Source organism: Myotis daubentonii, chromosome 14 (assembly GCF_963259705.1).
Source record: "Myotis daubentonii chromosome 14, mMyoDau2.1, whole genome shotgun sequence".
NCBI lineage: Eukaryota > Metazoa > Chordata > Mammalia > Chiroptera > Vespertilionidae > Myotis > Myotis daubentonii.
Window position 1 is genome coordinate 58,771,203 of NC_081853.1, and position 18,948 is coordinate 58,790,150.

At 59.0% G+C, this 18,948-nt stretch overlaps 3 protein-coding genes, 1 long non-coding RNA gene and 1 other non-coding gene across 5 annotated transcripts; 3 read left to right on the forward strand and 2 right to left on the reverse strand.

The window, feature by feature from the left end:
* The first annotated feature begins 631 nt into the window (after positions 1 to 631).
* On the forward strand, positions 632 to 4,802 carry SPINK8 (serine peptidase inhibitor Kazal type 8 (putative)). Its single transcript, XM_059664855.1, has 4 exons — positions 632 to 730; positions 1,956 to 2,002; positions 3,054 to 3,175; positions 4,479 to 4,802. Exons 1-4 carry the CDS (start codon positions 664 to 666, stop codon positions 4,552 to 4,554), a joined length of 312 nt encoding a protein of 103 aa, XP_059520838.1. The 5' UTR covers positions 632 to 663; the 3' UTR covers positions 4,555 to 4,802.
* Positions 1,394 to 5,539, reverse strand: LOC132215903 (uncharacterized). Its single transcript, XR_009448633.1, has 2 exons — positions 5,462 to 5,539; positions 1,394 to 3,342 (listed from the first exon to the last, which is right to left on the reverse strand). It is a non-coding gene; the product is annotated as an uncharacterized LOC132215903 (long non-coding RNA).
* On the forward strand, positions 1,534 to 1,640 carry LOC132215975 (U6 spliceosomal RNA). Its single transcript, XR_009448664.1, has one exon. It is a non-coding gene; the product is annotated as a U6 spliceosomal RNA (small nuclear RNA).
* Positions 5,540 to 6,276: 737 nt separating the features above from the next.
* NME6 (NME/NM23 nucleoside diphosphate kinase 6) lies at positions 6,277 to 14,154 on the forward strand. The gene is made up of 6 exons (XM_059664854.1): positions 6,277 to 6,445; positions 8,095 to 8,191; positions 9,808 to 9,910; positions 10,576 to 10,615; positions 11,196 to 11,356; positions 11,751 to 14,154. Exons 2-6 carry the CDS (start codon positions 8,102 to 8,104, stop codon positions 11,933 to 11,935), a joined length of 579 nt encoding a protein of 192 aa, XP_059520837.1. The 5' UTR covers positions 6,277 to 6,445; positions 8,095 to 8,101; the 3' UTR covers positions 11,936 to 14,154.
* Positions 14,155 to 16,491: 2,337 nt separating this feature from the next.
* On the reverse strand, positions 16,492 to 18,634 carry LOC132215905 (antibacterial peptide PMAP-23-like). Its single transcript, XM_059664858.1, has 4 exons — positions 18,399 to 18,634; positions 17,386 to 17,493; positions 17,195 to 17,266; positions 16,492 to 16,694 (listed from the first exon to the last, which is right to left on the reverse strand). Exons 1-4 carry the CDS (start codon positions 18,600 to 18,602, stop codon positions 16,551 to 16,553), a joined length of 528 nt encoding a protein of 175 aa, XP_059520841.1. The 5' UTR covers positions 18,603 to 18,634; the 3' UTR covers positions 16,492 to 16,550.
* Positions 18,635 to 18,948: the final 314 nt, after the last annotated feature.

Below are 18,948 nucleotides of genomic sequence, written 5' to 3' on the forward strand. Positions count from 1 at the left end.
GTGGGTATAGAGGCTGCGGTTGCCATTGCAATGATGTGATTCGTTACTAAACATTAACACCGAAGTGAAGGCAGGCTGGGGCAGGGAGCTTGCTGTCTGCTGACTTCCCTGTGTCACTGACTTCCTAGTTCCTGCCCTTTTTATCTCAGATAAGACCAGCGTTTCAACACTTCACTGAATCGTTTTTGGTGCTTATTCTTTTTTTAAAAAAATACATTTTTATTGATTTCAGAGGGGAAGGGAGGAGAGAAATAGAAACATCAAGGGTGAGAGAAAATCATGGACCGGCTGCCTCCTGCTCGCCCCACACTGGGGATCGAGCCCGCAACCCAGGCCTGTGCCCCGACCGGGAATCGAACGGTGACCTCCCGGTCCCTTGGTCGAACCTCAGCCCCTGAGCCGCACGGCCGGCCGGTCTTGTGCCTCCTCAGGGCTCCCGGCAGATACTCTAGGACGTCCTTTTCTGGCATCTTCTAAAATCCCGTGGAAATCCTGTTCTCTAATGTTTATAAGTGAAGCACGTTCATTGCCTCAGACACCACGCGTTCCGCAGAATGACGGACAGAGCGCCCTGAGGCACGTAGGCTCCGTCCTGACCACGAGAGCTCCGTGCACAGCGCGTCCTGCCCTCACCGGCTGCCTTGCTCCCCAGCTCCTGCCGCCATGCCCCGGGCCGTCCTGAGCGCCGTGCTCCTCCTGGCCGTCTCCGCGCCGGCTGCCTTGGCGGTGGGTGAGTCACCTGTCCCTGCTCTGCCCGCGGGCCGGCAGCCCGCCGGGATCGTGGGGAAGCGAGAGGGAGACGTGGACGTGCCGGACGGTTTTACTCCCAGTTCCTCCTGCGGACTGAGCCCCCCCCCCCCAAAGGAAGGAGAAATAGGGCTGCCCGGGAGCAGAGTTAAGAGTGTACGTCGGAGGCAGGCTCTGGTGGATGCAGATGGTGAGGGCTATGCAGCCGCTGCACCTGTCCAGGCCCGGCCAGTGTGCTCAGCGCCGCGAGCTGGGCCCATGCACCCAGGGGTCGCTGGTTCCATTCCCCGTCAGGGCACAGGCCCCGTTGCGGGCTTGATCCTTAGTAGGGGGCGTGCAGGGGGAAGCCGATGTTTCTCTTTCCCTCTCCCTTCCCCTCTCTCTCTCTCTCTCTCTCTCTCTCAAATCAATTAAAAAAAAAACACATTAGCCCTAGCCAGTTTGGCTCAGTGGATACAACGTCAGCCTGGGGACTGAAGGGTCCCGGGTTTGATTCCAGTCAAGGGCACACGCCCGGGTTTCGGGCTCAATCCCCCGTGGGGGGTGTGCAGGAGGCAGCCGATCCATGGTTCTCTCTCATCATTGATGTTTCTATCTCTCTCTCCCTCTTCCTTCTCTCTGAAATCAATAAAAAAAAAAAATTAAAAAAATATATATATTCTGAGAAATAGTGAAAAATTATGGGAATTACAATGTTACACTCGATTATATTCTCTTAATGCAGCAAAAGAGGAACAGGGAAGCAAGAAGAGATGAGACATACCGACAACAAAAAGTAAAATGCCAGAGCTGGCTCCGACAGCACATTTACTAAAATTGGAACGATACAGAGAAGATTAGCATGGCCCCTGCGCAAGGATGACACGCAAATTCCTGAAGCGTTCCATATTTGTTAAAAAAAGTAAAATGCCAGATCAAATCTAACTACATCATAAAACTTTATGTGAATGAATTCCACAACCCAGTCCAAAAGGTAGAAATCATTTGACTAAAATTTTAAGAACAAGATCCAAGTATACCGGAGGTCTCCTCTCACATGCATGCGGGCGAAGGCGGTGCTCCCCAGGTCTCCCCCCTCGGGGCACCCTCAGGGCAAGGGCAGCCTCATCTGAGGGATCAGAGCTCCTGGCGGCCAGCCAGGTCCCTCTCCGTGCTCTTCCCTGGGGCGGAGGCCGAGAGGGACTTTCTGAAGCTGTTTTGTCTTCCAGACTTCCTTGTTCCCACCGGTGAAGGGGCGAGCGTCCAAGAGACAAAGGTGAGCCTGCCTCCTGGCCTCCGGGGACCAGCAATGGGAGGAGCCCCGTGCCCCCAGCCCTGACCGCTGGGAGTTGGGGGCCGGAGGGGGCTGGCGTGGGAATCACGGCCCCATAAGAGCTGCGTCGTCGCCTGTGGGTGGCGCGTTTTCCGTGTCCCTGAGCCCTCTTCCCATTCCTTAGCCCAGTCGCTTCATACACTCTCTGGCGGGCTAGAAGGCAGCGTGACGCGTCATTCGCTGGGTGACGGCGTCATGGCTGAAATCAGCTGGGATGCGCGAGGCTCACATCCTGCCTCCCGCACAGCAGGGCCCCGCATGCAGTCACTGTCCCTTTCCGGCAACATCCTAACGCCACTGCGCCCGCCCGTGTGAGCCACTGCTGCCTGTCGCAGCCACACACGCGTCACTCTTAGGAAAGCCTAACCTTGAGGGACACTTTCCCTCCGTGACCTGATGTGACCGGGAAGCGCCCGGGGGAGGGGGGGGCTCAGGCTGCCGTCACCGTAGAAGGCGTTTACTGAGGAGGCCTGCCAACCAAGAAGGCAGGGCGCTGACGGGCGTTCAGATCCCCTCTCCCAGCAGGTGCAGGGACAGGACTGTAAGGGGAGGGGGCGGGGCGAGGCTGGGGACGGAATGCAGCTCCGTGCAGGCCTAGAGGCGGGCAGCCGGCAGCTGTTGTCCTTAGCCACCAGGCATGAGATGATGTTTTGACTCCTGATGGGTCGGTCTGACCGTGCTTATCAGTTCTACTTGCTGGAGTCACAGCTGAGTCACCTCCTCCATCGCTTGGCACAGGCCTTGGAAAGGAAACAAGAAAAACTTAACCCCCTATTCACGTATAAGAAACTGAATCCCCTATTCACATAAGTACATATAAGTATATGTGTTCTAAGATTTTAAAATAATAGGATTATTCTATCTATCAGATTACACCCCCCCCCCCCATCACTAACAGCCACCGTCGGGGTTGACACTCCTTCCCCCAGTGGCAGTGAGAACGGTCGAAGGACCTGGGTGCAGGCACCCACACGTGTCTGGCTCTCACCTCCAGGCCGTTTGCATCAACAATATCAACCAGTGCTGGTTCCTCTCCTACATCAAGCCAAGCGAGCCCGTCTGTGGCAGCGACCAGGTCACCTACAGCGGGGAATGCCACCTCTGTGTCACCATCCTGTAAGTCTCCCTCCCTCCCCCCTCCTCTCAGGGCAGGCGGCTACGACAGGCGGGACCTCCTCAGGCGGCTTCCTTCTCGGTCCATCTTCCCTCCAGTCTCCTCCACGACTTGCTCCCCCATTTCTTCCGTTCTTCCCTGTCCTCCCCAACGTGCTCCCCTTCACACCCTGCAGAACCAGAACCCCTGGAGGTGAGGGTGCTGTGTCTGGCCTGGACAAGGACCAATTGAGAAAAACAGCCCAGCCGGCGTGGCTCAGTGATTGAGCATCACCTATGAACCAGGAGGTCATGGTTCAGACTCCTGGTCAGGGCACAGGCCCGGGTTGTGGCTCAATCCCCAGTAGGGGGCGTGCAGGAGGCAGCCATCAATGATTCACTCTCATCATTGATGTTTCCATCTGTCTCTCCCTCTCCCTTCCTCTCTGAAATCAATTAAAAAACTTTTTTTAAGAGAGAAAAAAACATATTTTCCCCCTTTGTTTGATTAATGTTATTACATTGGTTGATAACTTTAGGTTGAGTCACAGTGCACTCATGGATAAATAACCACTTGATCAGAATGTATAATCTTTTAATATTCAGTTGGCTTCAATTTATTAGTATTTAGTTGAGAATTTTTGCATCGTATTCATGAGGGATTTGTTTGTAGTTTCCCTTTTTTATGATGTCTTTGTTATCACGGTAATTCTGGCTTCATAAAATGATTAGGGAGTTTTATTCCTCTATCATTTGGAAGAGTTTGAGAAGGAGTGGTATTAAATACTCTTAAAATGCCTGTTAGAATTTACTAATGAAAACATCTGATTCTGAACTTTTATTATTAGTTTGATTTTTTATTGATTCGATCTCTTTCCCTGACATAGGTCGGTTGATTTTCTGTTTCCTCTTGAGTCCGATTAGGTAACTTGTGTGTGTCTAGGAATTTGTCTATTACATCTAGGGCATCTAATTTATTGACGTGCAATTGTTCATAGTATCCCCTTATAGAGATTATTTAAGGTCACTAGTAACGGCCTAACTTTCATCAAATGCATACTTTAATGTACATTCTCTCTCTAATGCTTTTATTAAATATTCAAGATTACTTTGAATTTTCTATATTTGATTTAAGGCTGAGTATATTTTATATGTTCACTCTCTTTGACAAATAAAGTTCTATGTAATAGATATTTTAAAATACTTATTAAAATAAGAATTCACTATTAGCAGAATGTTTTCTTCTCAAACTTAGCTAAAGATTAAGTAAAAGTCATAACTATATCATAGAGCAAAAATAATCATTTCAAAATATAATTTCTTTCAGATATAAAAAGGTTAACGTAACTAAACTGCATGATGGACCTTGCGTAAGTAAAGTCGCTTTTGTTTTTAATTTTTAGGAGTAAACCAAATCTAGTTCAGGGCTCACCGTAGTAAAGAATTTTAAATATTTTGTTATGGAAAATCTCAGGCATAGGTAGGAGAGCCAGTAACGTATAAACTCAGATGCCTGCATGTGGACGCTACAAAGTGTGAGTGTTTGCACATTCCTTCCTCGTCTCCTTTTTCTTTGCGGAAGTTTATTAACCCAAACCTCAGACACATGTTATTTCACTCCTACATACTTCAGAGTACATCTCTGAGAAGTGTGGACACTTTCTTGCACACCAACAATGCTGTTTTTACTTAATTTTTAAAATATGAATATTTTTTTTACTGACTTCAGAGAGAGGAGGGAGAGGGAGAAACATCAATGATGAGAGAGAATCACGGATCGGCTGCCTCCTGCACGCCCCACGCTGGGGATCGAGCCCGCAACCGCTCACGTGCCCTGACCGGGAGTCGAACGGTGACCTCCTGGTTCATAGGTCGATGCTCGGCCCCTGAGCCACACCGGCCGGGCTCAATAACTTCTTTACAGCAGTAACACCCAATCTATACACATGAAAGCCAAAGCAACCGGCCAGCTGGCCAGTAGCTATGACACACACTGACCCGAGGGGGCAGATGCTCCACCAGGAGCTGCTGAGCGGCTGTCACTTGGCAGCTGCGGTTGGGGTGACTCACCAGGAACAGACGGCAGGGAGCCCGATTCCGGGGTGCGTCGCCGTCACCCGAGAACCGCCCTCTCGCAATCCGGGACCCCCTGGGGATGTCGGAGAGCCAATTCCCCCGATCCCCACGGGCTGGGCCCAGGGACCCCACGGGTGCACGAATTCGTGCACCGGGCCTCTAGTTGGAAAATAAATGAGAAATAGTGCATCACTCAAAACAGAAAGAAAAACTACCAACTATTTGGAAACTCACCTTTTCCTCAAGCCTCACACCCACTTCCAAAGCTCCAAGGGCGCTACGAGCGTGCGGAGCCCAGTCCCTGGATTATAATTTAGGTTGTGACGCCCCCTCCTGCCCCGAAGGCGCAGGGTCGCCCGCCCGCTGTCCCCTCCGCCCCCCGCCCCCGGCGGTTCCTCCAGGAACCGGCACGGCCCCTCCGGCGGGCGACGGGCGCAGCGACCCGGTGGAGGTTTTCCTCCTCATTTCCCCGAGGCGGGCTTCTCTGAGCTGACACTTCTTTTGCAGAAAAACTCCTGAATCTGCCATGAAGACGCCGGAGCTGCAGAACCCCCGACGAGCACGTGACACAACGGCCGCCTCTTCCGGTGCACCCCCCCCCCAGGGTGCTGGCCCCGAGCACCCCCTCCACAGCCAGGGTCGCACCCCTCCACCTGCCGTCCAGTAAAGGACTCAGCGGGAACCGTGCTGGCGGGCTCTTTTCTCGGCGAACAGCCATCTTTTAAAGAGGCTTTGGTCCCTGTCAAGCTGCACCCACGGCGGCGGGTGGCAGGGCTTTCGGCGCACCGGGGTCTGTTTCCAGAAACTTGAACCGAACCACGGAGGTTCCGATACGAGGGTCGGGCCAGGGCCGCGCGGGCGGCCCCGCAGGTGCAAGGGGCAGGGCCCCCGCCAGGCCGCCGCCCGCCCCGCGCCCCGTCCCGCCCCCCGTCCCACTCACCCTCCCCGCCGCGAGGGGGCGCCCCGGGAGCCCTGGCGAACCCACGGCGCGCCGCCGCCCTGCGCTTAGCCCCGCCCCCCAATTCCGGCTCCGCCCACGGCGAGGACCCAGGGGGCTGCCCGCCGCGCGCCTGAAGGACCCCGCTCGGGCCGCACGGGCCGCCTAGCCCGGAGCCTGGTGGCCACTTGACGCGCCCGGAGGACTAGGTGGATCGGACCGGAACTCCAGCTGGACTGGGGCTCCGAACAGCCCGGAATCTGGGCGGACTTACTCCCCGGGTACAGGGGCAGGGGTCCCGCGGCTGCAGGCCTGGGGGCTGGGGGGCGGGGCTCGGCGTCGGTGACGGTGGGGGAGGGAGGCAGGTGTCGGGTCCGAGGTGCAGCCCCCGGTGCAGTGACCGGGGGACGGGGGCAGGGCGGGCGGGGGCCGGGGGCGCCCCTCGGTAACGGGGCGATCCTGCCTGCGCGGCTGCTCACGCCCGGGTGTCGGCGCGGGCGTGGCCGACCCCGTCCCGGTCAGACGCTGAGCTCGGTGGCTTGGGGGGGCCGCGCGGTGGTCAGGCTGCTCGGGGCTCGGAGGAGGGGGCGCTGGCCCGACCGCCCGTGGTTCGCGGAGCCGCCTCGACTCGGTGGCACCTGCAGGGGTCCCGCCAGAGACCCTTTGGAGACCGGGTCCTGGGTCCTGGGTCCTGGGTCCTGGGTCCTGCAGAGGTGATGGCCGGCTTCTCACGGAGAAGTGGCTCCTCAGCCGGAAGAGCCCTCAGCCTCCGAGTGCAGACTGACCTGTCCCCCGTGTCGCTCCCGCTACTTGTGGGCTCCCCCAGCGTGTTAGACAGAGACGTACAAGTAGGAACAAACCAAGACCATGTAGGTTCCCGCAGTCAATGGACCTGATCAAGAAAGTAAAAAAACCCCAAACAGAAACGGATCGGGCGCCTCGGGCTCTCTGAGCTGCTTTACATGCACATGGCTGCAGCCAGCCTGAGCTGGAGTGGCACCTCCGTCTCCCCCGGGGGTGTGATGTGGGCAGGACAGCCTGGCCGACCTGGGCGAGCGGGTCGGAGACCGCTGCATCCAGCCGACACCCCGATTCCTGCCCATCCATCTGCCGGCCCTAGAGATGACGGGAGGGCAGACTGAGACAGAGGGCCTTTGGGGTGCAAATCCTTGTTCTGCCCCCGCGGCCTGGCTGTTGAGACGTAGGAATTGTGAGCACTGCTGTGGGACACAGAGGACAGGCAGGACGGGCAGGAAGTGACTGGGAGAGACGGGTCGTGTTTAAACCCGAATTTCGTTTGAATGGGTGGCTCCCTCCTAGGCTCACAGGGGCACAAACCAGATCACGCCCCCCAACCCCCCAACCCCATGAGCACAAAGGGGCCATGAAATATAGGGTGTCACGCAAGAAGTAATTTTGATAGAAAACACAGGTTTATAATTAAAAATTGTAAATGTTTTATTGATTCACAAAGGACACAGTCTAGGGTTATGTGTGGAATAGCACATCGGGTCCATGGCCTCCACGGCTCTGCTGGCACAGACGCCAAGCCGCGGTCTTCATTGGTCTTCATCGTCCCTGCTCCTGGGCCATCATTGGTCCTTGGGGATGCTCATCCAATGGAAGGGATTGACATCCAAGGGCAACAGATATTAGAATCTGATTCAATCAACCAAGTAAAATTAGGCTTTTATTTTTTGCTGTTGTTAATGCTCACACAGAATTCAAACCGTGCCTGAATTTTGGGACACCCTCTACAACAGTGTAGACATGTGTGCAGTAGCCATGTGTGCAGCCTTCCTGTGGAACTGTCATGGGCTGTGTGAGTGTGAGGAGGGGAGCCCTGCTCAGCTGGCAGAGCTGCGTGGCCCGGAGCAGGAAGGGTGGGGCTTGCAGCTCCGATGGGGCCCTGACCCAGCTCTGGCCGCAGGAGCGAGATGACCGCCACCCTGCGCAGCCCTCCGGCCCTGCAGCTCACCCTGGCCCTCATCAAGCCCGATGCCGTGGCTCACCCGCTGATTCTGGAGGTAAGAACGGACCTGCGCCTCGCGGTGTGCACGGGGGCCGCTTGTGAGCGCTGACGGCGTGGTCCCGGGCCAGGGTCCGCGGAGGCAGAGCCGGGCTCGGGAGCAGATATGACACAGAAGACACGCCAGCACAGTTGCACAGGAGCCCGCCCTCAGGACAGCGCATGGGTTGTAGCTCTCTGTTGCTGTGTAGCAGTTGCCATGGATGCAGCAGCTCAAAGCAGAACCTCCTTTGTATTTCACGGTCCTAGAAGGGGAGGGACAGGAGGTTTGGCTGGGTTCTTCGTCTCACAAGGCCACAGTCAAGGCAGAGGCTGACTGGGCCCTTATCTGGGGTGGCTGGGCAGGACCCACCCCCAAACTTATTGGGGCTCCTGTGGTTGTAGGACTGAGACCGCCATGTCCTTGCTTTTTTTTTTTTTGAAATATATTTTGATGGATTTCAGAGAGAGAGAATCATGGATCGGCTGCCTCCTGCACGCCCCCTATTGGGGATTGAGCCTGCAACCCGGGCATGTGCCCTGACCGGGAATCGAACCCGGGACCCTTCAGTCCGCAGGCCGATGCTCTCTGCACTGAGCCCAGCCGGCCAGGGCTCCATGTCCTTGCTTCTCGGCAGGACCCTCAGCCTCAGAGGCCGCTCCATCTTCAGGTCAGCGCAGGGCAGCGCAGGCTTCTGCTCTCTCCGGCTCCCCCTCCGGCTCCCCCTCCGGCTCCCCCTCCGGCTCCCCCTCCGGCTCCCGCAGGCACAGCTCTGCTTTTAAAGGTCTGATTCATCAGGCGATGCGTGAGGCCCGTCTGGACGCTCTCAGTTTGATTAAACACAGTCAGCTGATCGCGCCCTGCATCCCACCCCAGAGCCCCCGGGTCCCGTCATGTGATGGACGCGTTTTGCACGGCGTCCACGTCCTGGAGGTTTGGGGGTGGCTCGTGCCCGCATCCAGCCTCCAGTTAGTAAGTCGTCGCCGCCAGCAGCCCAGAGTGAGCCCTGCGGCGCCAGCAGGGGGTCTGCCGGTGTTGGGACCAGGCCCGGCCTCTAAGGAGGGACGGCTCCCGCCAGTGCCCAGGTGGAGGGCCAGCGGTCCGCGGAGGGGGAGCCAGGCAGGAACCTGGGTGAGGCCGCAGGTGGGCTGGGCAGGCGGGCGGGCGGGCGGGCGGGCAGGCCGGCCGAGGGCATCGGAGGTGGCGGAGGGCCAGGAAGAGCAGCTTTGAGCATCGGACCAAAGTGGTTGCTCTTCATTCCGGGAGTGAGAGTGGGAACCACTCAAAAGCTAGTGACCAGGGTGGCCGAGAGGGCGGCGTGTCTGATGCGTCAGGTGTGATGGTGGAGAGAGTGGGGGGACCGCCAGGGAGAGGCTGGGAGGAGGGCCCGGGCGGGGGCCCTGTGGGCTAGCGCTCCAGGGGCCGCAGGAGCAGAGGGGCAGCCAGCACTCTGCCCCTGCACCCCAGGCTCACCTGCTGGTCATGTGACCGAAGGTCCTCCCCTCCCCCCAACTTCTTCTCTCCTGACCCGGCCCCCGGCAGCCCCTCGGTCCGGGCTCCAGGGTCCCGTGTTCTGCGGGCCGGCGGCTCTGGCCCTCCCCGCCCTCTGACTGACTGTCTCCGGTGCCTGCCAGGCTGTCCATCAGCAGATTCTGCGCCACCGGCTCCTCATTGTGCGGAGGAGGGAGCTCGTGTGGAGGAGGGACGACTGCCGCAGGTTCTACCAGGAGCACGAAGGTAGGACCGCCCCGGGGCTGCTCCCTCCAGGCACCCCGGCTTTACCTGGACGCGGCCGCCACCCCGTGAAGCGCACCTTCCTGGGAGGGTTCTGCTCCGCCCCGGCCGGCCGGAGCTTGGTTTTACGTCCCGATGACGTTCCCTGTGTCAGACCTCGTCCCACGCTCAGCCTCCTTGCTAATCCTCACCCGAGGACATTGCCCGTGGATTTCTGGAGAGAGGGAAGGAAAGGGGAGGGACAGAGAGAGACACATCAGTTGGTTGCCTCCCGCACACGCCCCGACCAGGGCTGGGGTCGGAGCCTGTGACCCAGGCACGTGCCCTTGATCGGAATTGAACCCGGGACCCTCCAGGCTGGGGCCGACGCTCTGCCCACTGGGCCAGTCCTCTAGGGCCTCATGCTCATGATTTCATGTCATTCTCCCAACGGCCCTCGCGTAGGTGTTGCTCTTTCCTCAGTGTCCAGACTAGGGAACTGAGCTGGGGCGTTGATGGCTCCCCCAAAATGGCACAGGTTGTGAGGGGCAGAGCCTGGCTTCAGACCCAGGTGCGCCGGACTGCGCGGCCCTGTTCTTTGTTCTGAAACGGTTTCTAACCTTCCGAGCCGGGAGGAGGCGTGCAGAAGGCTCCTGGCACGTGTCCTGACGCCGGCGCTCTCTCTGCAGGGCGCTTCTTCTACCAGCGGCTGGTGGAGTTCATGGCCAGGTACGTCCAGCCCTGGTTCCCGCATCTTTACCGACTGAGACAGACCCCCTGCCCCCAAACAGATGCATCAACGTTACTGGCCACTCTTTAAAGTTGTAATGAGTGGCCAGAAACAGGAACTGAGCCCCCTGCCCTGGTGCCTGTCCCGTGCTGGTGACTGGCCAGTGGCCGTAGCAGCGTATTGCTGAATGCTGCCCAGCCACGGCTGACCTCCCTGGCTTTCTTGGGCACCGGCACCAGCTAGAATGGCACGGAAACGCTCAGGACGTACAGGGCACCTTTTTTAAAAACATATTTTTATTGATTTCAGAGGGGAAGAGACGGGGGAGAGAGAAACATCAGTGATGAGACAGAGTCATTGATCAGCTGCCTCCTGCATCCCCTGGGGATCAGGCCCTCAACCCGGGCCTGTGCCCTGACCGGGAATGGCACCCTGACCTCCTGGTTCATAGGTCGAGGTTCCACCCCTGAGCCACGCCAGCCGGGCTGCAGGGCAGGGCGCCTTTGTCTGTGACACGTGCGCGGGGTGCCACCCGAGACCCGGCGGCCAGGTTCCTGACATGTGCCCCTGGGTCCACAGCGGGCCCATCCGAGCCTACATCCTCGCCCACCCGGACGCCATCCAGCTCTGGAGGACGCTGATGGGGCCCACCAGGGTGTTCCGCGCCCGCCACGTGGCCCCCGACTCCATCCGAGGGAGTTTCGGCCTCACCGACACCCGCAACACCACCCATGGCTCCGGTAGGTCTGCCCCGGGCCCACAGCACACACGGGAGGAGGGGGTGGGGGCAGTGAGCTTTCCCTCCTGCATTTCCGGCCCGTGGTGGCCTCAGCGCTGTGGCCCCAGGACTGAGAGCAGAAGAGGCTCGGTTTCTGAACCTGACTGAGCCCGCCTCCTGCCTGCACTCAGCCCTCCCTGATAGACCCCTTCTCTCTCTCTCTCCCCTCTCTCCCCCTCTTCTCTCTCTCTGTCTCCCCCTCTCCTTTCTCCCCCTCCCTCTTCTCTCTCTCCCTCCTCTCTCTCCCCCTCCCTCTTCTCTCTCTCTCTCCTCTCTCTCCCCCTCCCTCTCCTCTCTCTCCCCCTCCCTCCTCTCTCTCCCCCTCCCTCCTCTCTCTCTCTCCCCCTCCCCTGCAGACTCCGTGGCCTCTGCCAGCAGAGAGATTGCAGCTTTCTTCCCCGACTTCAGCGAGCGGCGCTGGTTTGAGGAGGAGGAGCCGCAGTGGCGCTGGGGCCCCGTGCGCTACAGTCCGGAGAGGGGTGTCCACGGCCCAGCGGGCACAGGCGGCCAGGACCGGCCTGACCCCGGCCTGTGGGTCTGAGGCTGGATGGGGAGGCCGGGCTCATGGCGCCCTGGCGGCCAGGCCCCACCCGCCCGAGAGCCTGGCTCCTCGCCGCCGCCTGCGAGCCTCTTGAGCCTCTTTCTCATCTGCCTCTTCGCTGGGCTGGTCCTGGGGGCTCAGAGGAAGGAGGGCCCCGCTTTGCCCTGAAACTGTTCACGCCTTTTCGAGGAGGAGCTGCCCGAGTGACTGACTACGAGCAGCACCTGGCCCTCCCTCCAGGCCAGTCCCTGTCCGACCGCGCCTCCCGCAGGCCGGCTGCTCAGGGCCTGCTGGTCCTGATGGAGTCAGTGGGCCTGCCCTGAGGCCCCTCCCCTCCGGTGCCCGGGGGGTCCCCACAGTGCGGCTCACGTCGTGGGTGAGTGGGCTCCGGTCCCGGCCTGCGCCCTGGGGGGAGGGGCGGCCTTTATGTGACACAGGCCACGGCTGCCTGATGAATCAACTCAAAATGTAGTTCTTAAGAGAATAAACTCGCCCCGGCCAGTGTGTCTCAGTGGATAGAGCACCGACCAGCAGACTGAAGGGTCCCAGGTTCAGTTCCGGTCAAGGGCACGTGCCTGGTTGCAGGCTCGATCCCCAGTGGGGAGCATGCAGGAGGCAGCCGATCTATGATTTTCTTGGTGTTTCTATCTCTCCCTCTCCTTTCCTCTCTGAAATCAATACAAATATATTTCATAGAGAGAGAGAGAGGGATGGTTTGTTCTTATGTGTCTGTCGGTTGGCGGGGAACCGCTGGTCTCACTGGACTCGCTCGTGGCTGCACTCAGCGGGCTTTCATCTGCAGCCTCACAGCATGTGGCCTTAGGGTCCCCGGGGGCCAGCCCCCATTCACAAGCTTCCCAGTTCCTGCGCCTGTCATGTCTGCTAACATCCCATTGGCCAAAAGCAAGTCACATGACCAGACAGAGTCCATTTGGGAAGGGCCTGCATAAGGGAGGGGTACTGGGAGGGATATTGGGGGCCATACCATGACAAGCTACAGTAGTGAGAATCGTGAGGAGCCTTGAATTTATATAGAATTTGTGAGACCAAATATTGCACAAGCCAACAAAGGAGATGAAGAGATAGCCCTAACCGGTTTGGTTCAGTAGATAGAAGGTTGGCCCTCAGACTGAAGGGTCCCAGGTTCAATTCCAGTCAAGGGCACAGGCCTGGGGTGCAGGCTCAACCCCCCGTAGCGGGCGTGCGGGAGGCAACCGATCAATGTGTTTTTTTGACATCGATGTTTCTGTCTTTCCCTCTCTCTTTAAAAATCAATGGGGAAAACTAAATAAAAAATAAAATAAAAATAATAGAGAGAGAAGAGAACAATCAATGGGAAAATATCCTCGGGTGAGGGTTAAGCAAAAAAAAGACTCAACGTAAGCACATTATTGGGGGGAAACCATTCTGCCTCAACTAGACCCGAGGCTGTAATGGGTTCTTTTTTATTGTAGGAAGAGTTTTTTATTTTTTAATATTTTTATTGATTTCAGAGAGGAAGGGAGAAGGAGCGAGACATCAGTGATGAGAGAGAATCATTGATTGGCTGCCTACTGCACACCCCCTACTGGGCATCGCGCCGGCAACCTGGGCATGTGCCCCTGACTAGAGTCGAATCTGGGCCCCCTCAGTCCGCAGGCTGACGCTCTAGCCCAGTGATGGTGAACCTTGCGAGCTTGGCGTGTCAGCATTTTGAAAAACCCTAACTTCACTCTGGTGCCATGTCACATATAGAAATTTTTTGATATTTGCAACCATAGTAAAACAAAGACTTCTATTTTTGATATTTATTTTATATATTTAAATGTCATTTAACAAAGAAAAATCAACCAAAAAAATGAGTTTGCAAAAAAAAAAAAAAAATGAGTTTGCCTGTCACCTCTGACACACATGTCAGGTTTGCCATCACTGCCCTAGCCACTGAGCAAAACAAGCCAGGGCTTGATTTTTTTTAAATAAATTCTTTATTGTTGAAAGTCGCATGTCTCCTTCCCCCATCGCCCTGTCCCAGCCCCTGCGGTCAGTGTCCATTGGTTCTGCCACGTGCGGGCACCCAGTCCTTCGGCTGCTCTCTACAGTGGATTGTTAGCTCCGTCCTTTATCGATCCCAACAGCGGTTCTCAGCCTTCCTAATGCCTCGACCCTTTAATACGGTTCCTCATGTTGTGGGGACCCCCAATTTCATTGTGACAAATTGAACATCAATAAAGCCTAGTGATTAATCACAAAAACAATATGTAATTATATATGTGTTTTCCTATGGTCTTAGGAGACCCCTGTGAAAGGGTCGTTTGACCCCCAAAGGGGTCGCGACCCACAGGTTGAGAACCTCTGGAGTCCAACTCCTTCCCCTAGAGTCTAGGGGCCTAGACCAACCCCTGCAGGTCTAAGAGGCTCCCCTGCTGGGGCTGCGCAGCCCTTTCCCTCTGAGTCCCTGGGCACTGGTGCTCCCTGGGCTCTGGTGGTCCCTGGGCACTGGTGCTCCCTGGGCTCTGGTTCTCCCTGGGCTCTGGTTCTCCCTGGGCACTGGTTCTCCCTGGGCTCTGGTGCTCCCTGGGCTCTGGTGCTCCCTGGGCACTGGTGCTCCCTGGGCACTGGTTCTCCCTGGGCACTGGTGCTCCCTGAGCTCTGGTTCTCCCTGGGCTCTGGTGCTCCCTGAGCTCTGGTTCTCCCTGGGCACTGGTGCTCCCTGGGCACTGGTGCTCCCTGGGCTCTGGTGCTCCCTGGGCACTGGTGCTCCCTGGGCACTGGTTCTCCCTGGGCACTGGTGCTCCCTGAGCTCTGGTTCTCCCTGGGCTCTGGTGCTCCCTGGGCTCTGGTGCTCCCTGGGCTCTGGTGCTCCCTGGGCTCTGGTTCTCCCTGGGCTCTGGTGCTCCCTGAGCTCTGGTTCTCCCTGGGCTCTGGTGCTCCCTGGGCTCTGGTGCTCCCTGGGCTCTGGTTCACCCTGGGCACTGGTGCTCCCTGGGCACTAGTTCTCCCTGGGCACTGGTGCTCCCTGGGCTCTGGTGCTCCCTGGGCTCTGGTGCTCCCTGGGCACTGGTGCTCCCTGGGCTCTGGTGCTCCCTGGGCTCTGGTTCACCCTGGGCACTGGTGCTCCCTGGGCTCTGGTGCTCCCTGGGCTCTGGTTCACCCTGGGCACTGGTGCTCCCTGGGCACTGGTGCTCCCTGGGCTCTGGTGCTCCCTGGGCACTGGTTCTCCCTGGGCACTAGTGCTCCCTGGGCTCTGGTTCTCCCTGGGCTCTGGTTCTCCCTGGGCACTGGTGCTCCCTGGGCTCTGGTGCTCCCTGGGCACTGGTTCTCCCTGGGCTCTGGTGCTCCCTGGGCACTGGTGCTCCCTGGGCTCTGGTTCTCCCTGGGCACTGGTGCTCCCTGGGCTCTGGTTCACCCTGGGCACTGGTTCTCCCTGGGCACTGGTTCTCCCTGGGCACTGGTGCTCCCTGGGCTCTGGTGCTGCCTGGGCACTGGTGCTCCCTGGGCACTGGTGGTCCATGAGGCCAGAAGGCGGGCACCCGCGGCGCTCAGCGGTCTGGCCTTGGCCGCTCCTACCGGGGAGCCTGGTGGCTGAGCACACGGTGCTGATGATCCGCGTGGGATGCCCTGAGGGTTCTCCCTGGTGGGGAGCGCGGCACGCAGTCCCCGGGTCAGGGTGCCCCCTGCTCCTCAGGGAGCAGCGATGTCAGCGCCTCCCGGTCGTGGGGCTGAGGGCCTGCGGGAGTCTGATGGCTCCTCCCTGGTGGGTGCCCATCCTGAGAAGCCCCACAGGCCCGGGAGTCACGGCAGGTTAGTGGGTGCTTCTGGGGTGCCCTCTGCACTCCTTCATCCCCCTTCTTCCCCCCCAAACACACACACGAAGTAACAGGAACCCTCAGCAGAAGGGCCCCTCTAGGCCGGAAACCATGTGGGCAGCTCCGGGTTCTGCAGGGCCTTCTCCTGGAGGCTCCCAGAGGCGGGGAGGGGTGGGGGGAGCTCCATGGGAGCCGCCGGGTTTCATCCTCACATAAGGAGAGGTGCTTATTGCTTTTAATTATCAGTTTTAATATATTTTTATTGATTTCAGAGAGAAGGGAGGGAAAGATAGAAACATGAGTGATGAGAGAGAATCACTGATCGGCTGCCTCCTGCACGCCCCCCACTGGGGACCAAGCCCACCACCCGGGCCTGTGCCCTGAGCAGGAATCCAACTGCCACCTCCTGGTTCACAGGTTAGTGCTCAACCACTGAGCCACCCCGGCCTTAATCCTCACCCAAGGATTTCTTGTTTTTATTGATTTTGAGAGAGAGAGAGAGAGAGAGACATCAATGTGAGCGAGAAACATTGACCTGTTACCCCCAAATGCACCCCAACCAGGGATGGGCCTGAGAGCAGGGAAGTGCCTGACCAGGAAGAACCGAACCCTTTTGGTCCAGGACGATGCTCCAATCACCTGAGCCACGGCCCAAGGCCTCCCCCCCCCCCCCGATTTACAGATTTTCAGGAAAAGTGACACACAGAGGCGCGCGGCTTCACTGAGGCGAGCGAGAGAAGGCAACGCAAGTGACAGTGACGCCTGAGGAAGTGGCTTTCCCAGATTTTATTGGTCAGAGCCCAGAGGCCGGGGCCAGGGCCAAACAGACCTCAGGGCTCTTGCTCAGCGGAACGTTTAGAGAAAATCCTCTTGATTCCCCTGCCAGCCTTCTCGATCCCTCTCCCAATCGGGCGTCTGTTGTTCCAGAGGATTAGGCCCCCCCTAACCAAGGGCCAGATTGCGACATCCTTGATCTGTGCAGGGGGAGGAAATGGGCTCCATGAGGGGCGGGGCCGGATCAGGAGCCCCCACCTGCACCCCCTTCCCGGGCCAGCGAGGCGCCTCGGGCCACGGCTCCCCCTCTGCCTGCGACCTTGGGAGCCTGTGGTGGAGCCCCCACCCCTTAAACAGATGAGAAAACTGAGGCCCAGAGGAGCCCAGTGGCCTCCCCAGGTCACAGGCCCGTCCAGCAGAGCCGAGAGCCGGGCTGAAAGCTCATCAGCACAGCGAGCGGCTCCCCAGCCTCAGCAGGAACCTTCTGGAAGGTGGCTGCCTGCCCCTGCTGGGCCTCACCCGGAGTCTGAGGCTGCTGGTCGGGGGGGGCTGGGAGGGGGCCTTTCTAACAGGCTCCTGGGCAGGCACCGCACTCAGATCCAGGCTGGGGCTGGGGGAGGAGGGGGAGGGGGCTGCCTGGGCCCAGGACGCTGCAGGGGCCACACCCATCGGCCCCCAGGTCTCAGAAGGGGCCGCTCACCTCTGGGCAGCGGACGTCATAGTAGCCGGTGTCCTGGTCCAGGGCGACGGTCCCCGCGCACACCTTCACCAGCTGCAAGGGCGCAGGTCACACTTCCACCCGGTGCTGAGCCCTCCCGGCCGCCCCGTCCCTGGGAATGTGCCCCGAGGCCTCCTGTCCAGCATCTCGGGGCGCCCCAGCCCCCAGCTCACCCCGTTCTCCTTGAAGTCACACTCCTCGGGGGGCTGCTGCGTGGTCCTGGGGCACACGGTCTCCTTCAGGGTGAAGGTCACCGGCTTCGGGGTGTCTGGGTTCAGGTCCTGGTGGGAGAGAAAGTGGGGAGACCAGGGCTGGGCCTCTGCTTGGTTCCCTGGTCTCCCCCCCCCCCCCGCCCTCCAAAGAGAACAGCCTTCAGCAGCCCCTGCCCTGTCCCTGGCGCTGCTTTGGTGCTGGGTGTGGGCAGGGGGGAGAGGGCAGAGCCCGCCCAGCTCCAAGGGGACCCGGGGCGCAGGGCCTCCTGGGGCCTCCTGTGTGGGAGGCAGATGAGCGCAGGACACTCAAAGCAGGGCCGTGCCCTGGTCCGCTTGGCTCAGGGCACCTTCAGTCCTGGGTTCAATTCCTGGGCAAGGGCACCTGCCTGGGCTGCAGGCTCATTCCCCAGGAGGGGGCGTGCAGGAGGCAGCCGATCAGTGAATCTCATCAGGGATGTTTCTCTCTCTCTCCCTCTCCCTTCCTCCCTGAAATCAATAAAAATCTATTTAGCCCTGGCTGGTGTGGTTCAGTGGGTTTGCTCGTGCATGAGGCAACCCATAGGTGTGTCTCTCACATCGATATTTCTCTCGTCTTTCCCTCTCTCACCACTGTCTCTAAAAATCAATGGAGAAATATCCTCGGGTGAAGATTTTAAGCTAATAATTATAATAAAATGAAAACAAAAATAGATTTTTAAAAATAAATAAATAAATAAAGCAGTGAGTCACACCCCAGCCCCGATGGCCTGCTCTTCCCTGGGACCCCAGAAGCCCTGAAGCCTGAGTGGGGGGTTGGGGGGGACCTCATTGCACAGAATAAATTCGCAGGCGGAGGCGGCCTCTGGGAGGGGACACAGCCCTGGCAGGTGCCCTGGAGGAGGGGGGACCCCTGGAGGGAGCAGCCGCCCTGAGGCCAGCCAAGCAGAAGCCAAGGGAGAGGCAGGAGGACAGAGCAGAGCGCCCCCCCAACTCACGCCCTGGGGCTGCGGGTCCAGCTGCAGGAGGCGGTAGAGGCTGGCCTCCCGGGAGCGCTGGTTGAAGCCCTGCACAGCCAGGCGCACCGCCTCCTGGTAGCTCAGGACCCGGGCAGCGGCCGGAGGCAGGGGCATGGCCAGGCCCAGCAGCAGCAGCAGCAGCGGCCAGCGCCCCCAGCACAGGCTGTTCCTCTGGGTCGCCATGTCCCCGAGTGGAGTCCCCCCAGCACGCAGGGCCCCCTTTATGCAGCCTGGCCAGGCCCCCCCTGCCCGGACCCGGCGGCTGGGCTTGCCTCAGCTCCCTGTTGCCTCACAGGCTGCTGCTCGGTGGGCGAGGTCTCTCCTGGGCAAAGTGAAGAAATGGTTTCCCCATCTCCCCACCTGCTCCTTCTTCCTCCTGGGACACTTCCCCCTTCCCCACCCCCATCCCTGCGCCTGGCTCCTGCACCCCCTCCCTTCCTCCCCGCTGAATGCAGCCTCACCCTCCAGACACCACCTCCTCCGGGCTCCAGGCTGCCCCAGACCACAGTCGCCATCCTCACCATCCTCA